Source organism: Clupea harengus, chromosome 17 (assembly GCF_900700415.2).
Source record: "Clupea harengus chromosome 17, Ch_v2.0.2, whole genome shotgun sequence".
Taxonomy (NCBI): Eukaryota; Metazoa; Chordata; class Actinopteri; order Clupeiformes; family Clupeidae; genus Clupea; species Clupea harengus.
This window is the reverse complement of record NC_045168.1, coordinates 18,606,468-18,618,256: the sequence shown is the minus strand read 5'-3', so window position 1 is coordinate 18,618,256 and position 11,789 is coordinate 18,606,468. Positions and strand designations below refer to the sequence as shown.

Genomic DNA, 11,789 nt, shown 5'->3' with positions numbered 1-11,789 from the left:
AGGGTCAAAGATTCTAACGCGCTGCATATTCCACCAATCAAAATACTAAAAAGACGAACATTCTAGAACATCTTTGAGCTCTGAGCTAGAGCTTGTCCCACTGGCTGCTGGCTAGCTTGCTTGAGCCCGTGGCGTGTAGGCTACGCAACTAAACCTTTGGTCATTGTTTTCTTTCTTTCTTTTTAAAAAATTTGTATCCCGGGTCTGTTGTTGGTCACAGTGAAAACCGGGGACATTTCCGGGGACAGCTCCAGCCGGGGACAGGCCACCAAAAACGGGGACTGTCCCCTGAAACCGGGGACGTCTGGCCACCTTAGTCTGAATACATATTAAACCACTGATGACCGATGATATGAATTTATCTGCTTGCTTCCGAATCTATCTGCCCCAGATACAACTCCATACCACGAGGTGGCAGTAAGATACATATTTGTGAAAATGTGCCCATTCAGAGTCATCGCCGAGAAACACAAATTCACATGGGGTAAGTTCTATTGGTGTGTTTGGGTTGTCGGAGCAAAACAACAACGCTTTATATATTTAACTACACACTGGCTATACTAGTTCTGATTATATAATGTTTAATGTCGTTTACAGTGTGTGCAAAAAACATATGCCTAACTACTGTCTGTAAAAACTAGGTTAACGTTAGCTAGCTACGTTCAAATTACATACCCAGCCATTGAACAAGCATAACTTGCTCGGAGGAGAAAATACAGTTGTGGTTTCAGACCCTCAAGTTAGCATTTAATATAAATACCAATTTAATTCATTTAATTTTCATTTAAGATATGTATTATCATTATGAAATACGTTCTCAAATGTGTCTTCCTCTCTACATTTTGAAATAAAATGCAGATCAGTTTTAAGTGGCACAAAGACTCAGTGAAGAGACGTGGATTTCCATGTTCCTTTATTCATGCTGTTAGAGGGGCAAAAAACTACTTGAGGTGACCATGACTGAGGCAGATCTGGACTTTCATAAAAAGAAGAACAAGAAGCAACTTTTAGAGGAGATGCCGGAGCCCAGCAATCCTCCTGAGACAACCACTACGGGAGTCGACTCTCAAAAGAAACATAAACACAAAAAGAAGATAACAAAAAGTGAGAAAGATGACTGTAGACCCGTCGAGGGCCAGTGTGACACAAGAGAAGGGCAAAACAAAAAGAAAAGGAAACACGTTGCAGAGAACGTAAGTGTGACACAAGAGGCTGCAGATGCTGCTGCTCGGGACAGAGAGGTGAAGAAGAAGAAGAAAAGGAAAATGAAACAGTCAGACCGTCCTGGAGAGAACACAGAAGCGGAGGCGGCACTCACAGCGGTGCAAACCAACCTTGAACCAGTCCTCCAGAAACGAGTGAAGCGCAAGGCGAAGGTCAGAAAGACACACACACAGCCTGCTGCAGACACACACTCTCCCACAGACGCACGGCTTCACCCAGATGATGTGCCTGAAGCGCCTGTGCTGGACATTGACGAGGCCATCCGACAGGAGATCCTGGAGTTCCTGCCTAACTTCAAGTTTTACAACACCGACATAGTTAAGAAATTCATCAACTACGACCTGCTCCGCTTCAGGGCATACAAGAAGCAAGGTGAGTAAGCAAACTTTATTTTAGCCATTGGGAGTATCCAAAGCCTGCAGTGCCCTGTGAAACAGGTTTATTAAGTGTGCATTTTCAGAGGGGAAGGAGTTTTTATTGCCAAGTAGGTTTAAAACACAATAAGTACTACACACACACACAACACAATATATAAGATACAAATATATAAAAAAATATATATAAAAAAGTTTGATTCAAAACAGGAGTGCAATGTAATGTGTGTTAATGTAACACAGACTTGAGCCGTGGGGGCGGGATAAGAGTCAGGTAGGGGGTCCCGGGCCTTGTTAATAAGGCCAACTGCAGCCGGGAAGAAGCTGGTCTTGTGGCGTGAGGTTTTGCTCCTGATGGACCGCAGCCTCCTGCCGGAGGGAAGTACATCGAAGAGTTTGTGACCCGGGTGGGAGGGATCGGCCACAATCTTACCTGCCCGCCTCAGGGTCCTAGAGGCGAACAGGTCCTGTAAAGATGGCAGATTGCAGCCAATCACCTTCTCAGCAGAACGGATGATACGCTGCAGTCTGCCTTTGTCATTGGCAGTGGCAGCAGTGTACCAGATGGTGATGGAGGAGATGAGGATGGACTCAAGGATGCAGGTGTAGAAGTGCACTATCATTGTCTTTGGCAGGTTGAACTTCTTCAGCTGCCGCAGTGCATCCTCTGTTGAGCTCTTTTGGGGAGGTCCTGGGAGATGATGGTGCCCAGGAAGCGGAAGGACTCCGCAGTGTCGACTGGGGAGTCTCTCAGGGTGATGGGGGTGGTTGGGCACTTTGTTCCTTCTCAAGTCTACAACCATCTCCACTGTTTTCAGAGCATTTAGCTCCAGGTTGTTCTGACTACACCAGGGCACCAGATAGTCAATCTCCCACCTGTAGGCGGACTCATTCATTCAGGCCAGGGAATATGTGAGGCCTCCAGCAATGTTATGTATATGTTGCTCAGGACGTTTTCTCAGTGCATAGTTGCATGATTCTTGTGTGGTATGATATGTCATACTGGGTTCATGTGTTCTCCATCATTATTTAGATTTTTGGGGGGGACTGTGTTTGAGAAGTTGAAGGACTACTGACCACTTGAGGGATAACTTCAGTCATGTGATCTAGGGTTTTTGTGTTTACTGCTTTCCCTCCGCCCCCACCATGCCACAGGGATCCCTCTGCGAACAGGGCGGTTCACCGCAGCTAAGAACAAGCAGCTGAAACAGAACGTGAAGGACTTCCTGGATGTTTCCGGGATCGACAGCGAGGGCCGAGTTTGTTCGGTGAGTGTGCCCACTGCCGTCATTTTTGAGATGTGACTTGTCAAATTGTATCAAGTGACTGGAAGTTAGAGGTGTACAACAGTCCAGCTTGCAGTGCAGCAGTGAATGGTGTCCTGTGCCTGAACAGGCGCTGGGATCCCTCGTTCCTGGAATCCTATACTCCACCGAGCCGGGAGGTTCTGCAACAGGGAGAATTACAAGGGGAGGTAAACACAAGCTTCTCAACAACGGGTTCTCTTTATAAAGAAATGTGCCCAGACAGACATTTTGATGTGGCCTCAGGTGACTTAAAGTTCCCCCACCAGGTGAGCAGCACAGTGGGGTTCAGTGGGTGTTTGTGTGTCTGTTTGTTATAAAAACGGCAGCGTCATGTTGGGTGTGTTTCATCAGTGTTATGACTCTGTGTGGGTGTTTGTGTTTGTATGCGTGTACGTGTGCGAGTTTGTGTGAGAGCAGCATCAGGTTGGGGGTGTTTCATCAGTGTTATGACTCTGTGCCCCTCATCTGCAGGTTTACAGAAGATGAGAACAAGAACTTGAAGGAACTGTATAAGCTGCATGGGCCAAACTGGACGACCATATCAGACAAGATGGGCCGCAGTTGTTCAGCCGTGCAGGGTCGCTTTGGCATGACGTGTGAGTGATCAAATGCACACCAGAACATCCATAGTGTTAAAGGTTCAGTCCGCGATTCTAATCCCATACACTTTTTGTCAATTTCAGCGAATTGCTCCTCATGGTCCTCTAGCTGTTCTTTCAGTGTTTGCTCTGAAAAGAAATCTGATGTTCGTACAGAGTAATTTGTAAATGGCAAACAAACAGTGAATTCCAGCCATAAAACATTTACAGGCAATCAATGCATTACTTCAGGGTTAGGCTGGAAGGGAGAGGTATAATGTAAGTGGTGGTTGAGCTTAAATATTAATAACCTTTTGCCAGAATCATGGACCGGACCTTTAAGCTAATTTTGTGATTGGCAGCCAGCTAGACGGAAATTACATAAACTGATAGACACAGGGTAGGTAGACATTAAAACTAGGGATGCACGATATTGAATTTTATCCGATATCCCGATATTTACAAGCTCATTTTGGCCGATTGCCGATGCCGATATATACACCTCTGCTTTTTAATTATTGAAAAGTCTCTCCTGTACCAGAATGAATCTGTTATTATGATAGGGTACTTGCTGTAGATACGGGACATTAAAAACTTGATTTGTATCATTTTAGAAATAGACATTCACTCATGAAAACTATTCAAATGATTTCAAATATGGCAGATTTATTTATATTTTCACGTCACAATTTTCATACTTGAACAGTACCTCCTTGAACTTGAACAACTACAGTTTCCTTAAAACTGTGTTGTTGACAATGACACATTCTTGATACAACATGACACAAATGCACAGATGCAGCTGTAACTCTGTAAACTTAAAATGTAGAGTGTAGAAATGTAGATACCTTCAAAAACTTCAGCTGGGCCTTAAAATTGTAAAAAAAAAACTTCAGCTGGGTAGGCCTAACTTAGAATTTTAAAAACCAAACCAAATCAAATCAAACAGAGTTATGCAGTGGTTTCATTATTAGTGTGAACTTAACTCACCACTAGGGGTGTAAATCTCTCATGACAAAGACGATCCGATTCGTATCTCGATACATGGGCACGATACGATACAAGAAAAGATGCATGTTGATAAAAAACGATTCAGTTCGATTCGATTCGATGTGATTCGATGCAGTTCAATAATTGAAAACACTGAGTTGTGAGGAAACAATGGACCTCATTCTCGAAACATTTTCTTACTTATCTTATTAAATATCTTCTTACCAACCTCGAAAGACCAACCTCAGAAAAGATCTCCGCTGGATTCATGAATGCCTAGAAATGTGTTCTTAATTGAACGCGCTTTCTCATGCACCTGAACTTGCATACAGAAACGCCCCGCCAGCTCCTTATAAGGGCATGCTATTGCAACGTGTGCACACTCCACAGGCAACGCGAAAGCAACTTCAGAGACTGATCAAAATCATTTCAAAGCAAGCACCGGTAAACCCAGAGCTAATTTCACCAGGGCAGAGGTGGAGGTACTGTTACAGAATGTAGATACAGTATGTCCATTCTATTCCACTATGGCTATATTCACGCGATTGAGTTTCTCTGCCTTTTCACAGGCTATTCTATTCCTCTTTTCATCTATCACGTGGGAGACAACACTAAATAACGGTTCGCTGTCAACACTTGTGCTGGGTGCACACAGGTACTTGCGTGCAGCACGCTGTCGCTACTCAGACACAAACGGTTTACGGCATAAGGCTCAACATAACCGCGCATGCTCAAACAACAAAACGGTTTACAGCATAAGGCTCAACATCAACATATCTGGCTTGTCCTAACGCATAATGTAGGTTTATTTAACGTAATATTTGATAATGTTGTAAACGGTTTAAACGTCAACATATGGGGCTTGTCTTAACGCATAATGTGGGTATATTTAATGTTGTATATATATATTTAACAAAATATTTAATTATGTTACGTACGTACCCTTCAAAACGAAACTGGGGAGAGACTTTTTGATCCTCCACCTCATCTGTTTTGTCCACTGTGACACCATCTTCCTCGTTTTTAAATAAATGGTCATGTTTTGATAAAACTGGCTTTCGTCGCTTTTTTCCTCCATGATTGAAAATGGATCTGTCGTTGTGACGCATGGGCTGCTGTCGACAGCGTCGCAAAGTGACGCATGCGCAATGTGAGGGACTACCATCCGCTAAAGGACTACCGTCCGGTAGCGACACACGTGCAAGAGCAGGGAATGTGAAATTAGGTTGGTAGTCTTAAACGAGTGTCGCCTCGCCTCTCCTCGCATCACTGACACTTTACCAGGGGTGCAAACTCGTCACCTTTCGGCGAAATTCGCAGTTTTTGATCCAAAATAGGTCATTTGTGTGATTCGTGTAGATCTGCAATAAAAATATTTGTGTGTGGGGGGGGGGTCCTCCAAGTAATCTGCGAACGCAAGCTGTCATGAATATTTTTTTCAAGCTTGTTTGTTTGGCCAACCCCATGTCACCATGACAGACACGCTTTTTATTTCGGGTCTGTTCGAAATGGAAGGTAGCTGCCTCGATGCCGTAGTAGACAGGTGTATTACATTACAAGACATGTCTTTCGGGTGAAAACGTTGGTTTCAAGCGGCCTTTTTAAGATGGCATTTACGGAATACGCTGCAAGAACGTTATACTATCTAACGCTTATAGGTTATACTATCTAACCTTTTTTATGATCTAACGTAGGCTAACGTGCTAATGTCAGACAGTTGGCTGACAGACGCCTCGCAAATCACATCAACCATTTTTGCTGGTTACAATAACGGTGTTATCGGATAGTACAGTGTCTTTTTCTCGGTAACTTATGAAAAATCTAAGCGTGAAAACGCCGAAAAATTTACATTTACTTAAAAGACATGGCCATCAGCCAAATTTGGTCCGGAGTTTAGCTGCTAAAGTTATCTTCTCTCCTGTCGTTTGAAGCAAACCTTTTAGCTCTGGCATTGGATCAGCAAGACTAAATAGCTTCTTCACATACGTGAAATACATTACATTACATTACCTATGATATGGATACAAACGACATATAATAAAAGTGTCTACAAATATTTCAGTGATGACAAACAATGAGAAAGCAAAAGTCATGTGCTCAACCCAGTGTGTGAGGGATTGCACAATCTGAGATGAGGCGCAGCTCGTCGCTGCCTCACCACGCGAGTCGCCTCTCTGTTTGAACAGGAAATAATCGGAATCATGCACAAATTAAATGTAAAGCAAAGATCAGTAGATACATATTCATATTTATTTTATCATTCTTTTTTTTTTTACTTTTCATGATGACTTTTACTTTTTATGAGGCTCTGCCTCCCCTGACCTCACGTCCCTATGTGTATGTAATCTGAAGCACTGACCCGTTTTCTACTGCCGGGCGCTTCACTGCAACTGAACAAACTTACCACTCTCTTACTTCAGTTTGGTTTCAGAATGAGAGAATTTTAGGAGGATGCCATTACTGTGGCTCAACTATGAGTCCGGTGCAAATGGGCCTTGTCCTGACAAGCTAGACTCAAAGAGTAATGTAAAGGGAAAAGAATATGTGTTCCCACTGTCACAGTTTTTCAAGAACACGGAGAAGCAAGGCCATGCCTGATGCAGCCTCTGTTGATTTTCTGTTCCTATAGTTGGCCCTTTTTTTGGCTTAATACCTGATGGAGATCTGTGACGTAATGTGCTTTGGTGAAGTGGACTGGAGTGGGTGGTCGGGAGGGTATTGGGGTGGGTGGTTGGGTTGGCCTGTGCCCGTGCAACATTCAACACAGGAATGTTTCTGATGAAACTGTTACCAGAGCACACAATTGTTTACAACAGCACAAAGTTTTTCATAGATCTAGCTCATAATTTTGTTGTCAAAGTGCACCAGATTGATGCATTGAACTTTAAAATGTGCAAAAAGTTCTTATATATAAAATATATTCCCCCGGGGAGCATGCCCCGGACCCTCCTAGGGGGTTTGCGTCGTTGTCACCTTTTTCATCCCTGATGAGTTTGCACCCCTGCTTTACAACCTCCGCAAATAGCCATTTTGTCATCATCCTTTGATACTGTGAAGTACTGCCACACAGCCGACATGTTGAATTACGTTGTAGGTTTAGTAACCTAAACATTTGCTTAATTTGCACGTCACCTTATCGGCCAGGTACATCGGCAGACGCGCTTACACCAGCAGCTGCTGAAGAGGGCTGAGCCTGGAGGAGAGGGCGGCGACGGGACTGCGGTCGTCCAGAAGATGGACTTGTATAAGAAACTGTCCTGGAGGTGTGTGGCCAAGCAGGTCCGGACTCGCAGCTGGTGGCACTGCAAGCAAAAGTGGTGAGAAAGCTCTGACAGTCACATCACGTTGCACACAAAACATGTTCAGTTCAGTTACATTTTGCTGTGACAAGCTGAATAATCCATGAGAACATACACGACACTAGCAAGGAACAGTTTTCCTTCAACACGGAGACCATATGCACATCCTGCTTCTGTCTGACACAGCTTTGACCTGTGTGTGTGTGTGTGTGTGTGTGTGTGTGTGTGTGTGTGTGTGTGTGTGTGTGTATCCTTGCCTTTGTGAGCTAAGAGTAACCTCCCTGCCTGTGTTGTGTAGGATGACTTACCTGATGGGTAAAATGAAGACTGGTAGAAAGATCCACGGGAGAAAGAGCATAGAGGGGCAGATCCAGCTGATCAAAGCGTACGTTTCAAACTTACTCTGGTTACCTGTAGATCCAGCTGATCAAAGCGTACGTTTCAAACTGTTACTCTGGTTACCTGTAGATCCAGCTGATTAAAGCGTACGTTTCAAATGTTAACCTGATTACCTGTTGATCCAGCTGATCAAAGCGTATGTTTCAAACTGTTACTCTGGTTTCCTGTAGATCCAGCTGATCAAAGCGTACGTTTCAAACTGTTACTCTAGTACCTGTAGATCCAGCTGATCGAAGTGTACGTTTCAAACTGTTACTCTAGTTACCTGTAGATCCAGCTGATCAAAGCGTACGTATCAAACTGTTATTCTGGTTACCTGCAGATCCAGCTTATCGAAGTGTACGTTTCAAACTGTTACTCTAGTACCTGTAGATCCAGCTGATCAAAGTGTACGTTTCAGACTGTTACTCTGGTTACATGTAGATCCAGCTGATTAAAGTGTACGTTTCAAACTGTTACTATGGTTACCTTTCTGCCTCCTTGTCCTGGTCCTCTTTCTCGCCCTCCTTGCCTCTGTCTGGTAGACAAAGACAGATAACCACTAACTCTCATCCAAATAGCCACTTCCTTAAGCCTCACTTCTCTCTTCACGTGTCTTGACTCTTATTGAAACAGCTGCTTTGAGTAATACTCCAGATGCCATTCTCTATTCAAATACCTCCGTCTGGACATTCAAGAGATCCTGCTTGTGTGAGAGTCTCCTGTGATCACCTTATTTCTGAAGTTAACCCAGTTTCTGTGTGCCCCGCCCAGGATCAATGAAATGGCTTTGGAGGAAACTGGAGACATTGTCTGGGATGACCTCACTCATCTCTTTGGGTAAGGGGCTCATGTTTGCAAGTACATGGGAGACTGACAAGTACAACGCTTCTGTTCTTGAGTGCTTGTTACTTCCTGTCCTGCTAAGGTCATAATCAATATGGGTTGGCCTATTGGCCTCAAATATGCGTTTGCATATTAAACTACTGTTTGACCCGGCTGTTAGACTACCTGTTTTTGCACAATTGTGTGTTGGTGTGATAATTGAGTGAATTGTGTGTTAGTGTGATGTTGAGTGAATTGTGTGTCAGTGTGATACAGGGTGTGGTCTCCCCTCCCCTCTTGTATTCTACCTGACTGAATGGTATAAATACCAACATAGTCTACAACAGTGGTCAACAAACTTTTTAGGCCAAAGATCACGACCTCTGCCGTGGTGACAGGCAAGATCTACCTATGGAGGCGTTGAGAGAAAAGACTCCAGACTGTACTTACAACTTAACTTTTTATTTAGCCTAATTGTAATTGAATGAAATTAAACACTTTGGTCCAGCTTTCAAATTGATGTGACCAAGAACACACTAAATCACTTAATTTCAGTGCAACATAAAAAGGAAAATATTTGTTAACCGCACACAATATGAACAAGAAAAAACACATTTGCAATGAGCAGGCTGGATATGAACTGCTTTATTTATCAACTGAAGTTACAACACAACACTGACAATCTTTGTTTTCAGATAATTTGACAGTTGTTTTGAGGCCCCAATGTTGCACATCTTGCAATTGGCTACCTTAGTTAGTTTTTCTAATGATTGAATGCACCTTTCTATGGAATTGAAGGCTTAACAAGCTAATCAGACTAGTTATGTGTTGCAATTATTCAGTATTGAGTAGTTACAGGTATTCAAATCATGAAAAGAGAGAGTAAATTATCATGCAGCCTCAGAGGGGTGTCAACTTTTAATACGACAGTATGCGCGCATATTAATATTTTGAAAACCAACGCGTAATTGGAATGAAGTGGGAGTGGCCGATAACTAACATAGGCGCAAACGTACTCATGTAACGTGTCACCTTTAACATTAATATTAATATTAAGAAACACGTTGCAGTGTTAAACGAGTCGTAGAAGTTAAAATAGACAAATATCTGTCTGGAAAACCGTTCGTTTGGGTAAGCTAATACATAACGTTAATCTACAAATAGACTTAGGATATCGTTTTTTTTAACAAACTGGCCGATAACCAACATAACAACGACATCCAAGAGAGCTCGAGGATGTTATGCACGCGAGTTGAGCCTAGTTGCGAGCTGTCAGAATGTTGGAAATCTCTCTACATTGGGCAGACATTCTGCAACTTTACCCAATCCGACTGAACATGTTGAAATCTTCCGACAGTAAGCTACCCAACAATGACCAACAAACACCAACTGCTGGCTGACCCAACTGTTGGTGTTTGTTGGAGAATGTTGGCGTTTGTCGGGGCAGTGTGCAAGCTGCTTTAGAAGGGGCATTTGAGTGGGAAGGGCTACATTTGTGAGAAATCGTTGGTGACTATGTTCACATCAACTCTACGGACACCCTCGGATTTAAATAGCTGGCGTTCATGAATCAGGCAGAGATCTTTTCTGACGTTGGTCTTCCGAAGTCCGTTAGAATACATTTCAGAAGACACAGGGAAAGTCTTCGAGATCGACACGTCGATCACGATCGACGGGTTGGCGATCAGTTAGGCTATCAGTTAGGCTATTCTCTGAGCACCAGCTGAGAGGGGGTCTCCACGCTGAAATAAACTCCAGAAATCATGACTGCGTCTTCCTGTCCGTTCTTCAACTTTAGCATGCTCATTTAGATTCTATCAGTGTGATATTGAGTGAATCTTGTGTTAGTGTGATATTTGAGTGAATCGTGTGTTAGTGTGATATTTCAGTGAAATGTGTGTTAGTATGATATTTGAGTGAATTGTGTGTTAGTGTGATATTTGAGTGTGTCAGTGTGATATTTGAGTGAATCAAGTGTCAGTATGATATTGAGTGAGTTGTGTGTTAGTGTGATATTGAGTGAACGTTTCCTGTGATTTCTCTATTAAGCAACACCACACCTGACTACTTACAAAATAAGTTCTACAAGCTGAAGGTGACCTATGTACCAGACTGGAACAGAACGTCTTTCTGTGGTGAGTACTGACCCCTGCTGGTTCATGGATTTCTCTCGGTCATGTCTAATACTGTTGTCTGTTTTCTGGTGGAGTATGCAAAAGTGACCTTGGGTTTGAGAAAAACACTACATCACGAAAACAACAACTTCATATTTGTTGTCTTCTTCCCTTCTCCTCTGCTTCTCTACCTTCTCCTTTCTTCTGTCTTGCTTTTCTTCCTCTGCCGCATTGTCTCTCTGTCTGTCCCCTTCTTCAACCTCCCTCTGTCTCTGATGGCAGACATCATTGATTTCCTGTATGAGAAGACCCTGCCAAAGCTGGAGGAGGACCTGAAAGGCTGTAAGGATGCTGAAGAGCCTGCAGAGACGCGACAGCTGACAAGCTGTCAGAGATCTTACCCAACCTCTGAAACACCCCAACGCCACCCCCACTCATCACCAGAGGACTTTGTGACTCTTTGTGTCAAATGAGGTTCAAATGAAATATTTTCAGGAATGTTAATGATTGGAGAAAATATCAGCTTTAAAATTCTTTACATTTCCTGACACAGATTATGTACTTTAATGCACTGTATGAGTTAAATAGTAAATCAAGGAGTTTATAAGCCAGTGTCTGTTGACGATTTTTTTTTTGTGGATTTTCTTTTGGTCACCAGTGGAGAAAGACATTTGGCATTTTCACCAGAGTTTTACTTCAT

At 43.1% G+C, this 11,789-nt stretch overlaps 1 protein-coding gene across 4 annotated transcripts; it reads left to right on the top strand.

Annotated features, from left to right (window-relative positions):
• The first annotated feature begins 2,578 nt into the window (after nt 1–2,578).
• On the top strand, nt 2,579–11,727 carry LOC122133646 (transcription termination factor 1-like). 4 transcript variants are annotated; one of them, XM_042710246.1, is made up of 8 exons: nt 2,579–2,866; nt 2,994–3,072; nt 3,377–3,501; nt 7,618–7,790; nt 8,071–8,157; nt 8,925–8,990; nt 11,025–11,110; nt 11,372–11,727. In XM_042710246.1, exons 4-8 carry the CDS (start codon nt 7,708–7,710, stop codon nt 11,560–11,562), a joined length of 513 nt encoding a protein of 170 aa, XP_042566180.1. In that variant the 5' UTR covers nt 2,579–2,866; nt 2,994–3,072; nt 3,377–3,501; nt 7,618–7,707; the 3' UTR covers nt 11,563–11,727. The 4 variants fall into 4 exon arrangements, with proteins under 4 accessions (XP_042566180.1, XP_042566183.1, XP_042566181.1 ...); XM_042710249.1 differs by having other exon boundaries at nt 2,994–3,501; XM_042710247.1 differs by lacking the exon at nt 2,579–2,866 and having other exon boundaries at nt 2,919–3,072.
• Nucleotides 11,728–11,789: the final 62 nt, after the last annotated feature.

Bases quoted from the DNA above. Each gene is read 5' to 3' on its own strand.
- LOC122133646 (XM_042710246.1), top strand. From the start codon at position 7,708: ATGGACTTGTATAAGAAACTGTCCTGGAGGTGTGTGGCCAAGCAGGTC. The intron at 7,791-8,070 runs GTGAGAAAGCTC...TGTGTTGTGTAG, and splicing joins TGGCACTGCAAGCAAAAGTG to GATGACTTACCTGATGGGTA. The intron at 11,111-11,371 runs GTGAGTACTGAC...CTCTGATGGCAG, and splicing joins GAACAGAACGTCTTTCTGTG to ACATCATTGATTTCCTGTAT.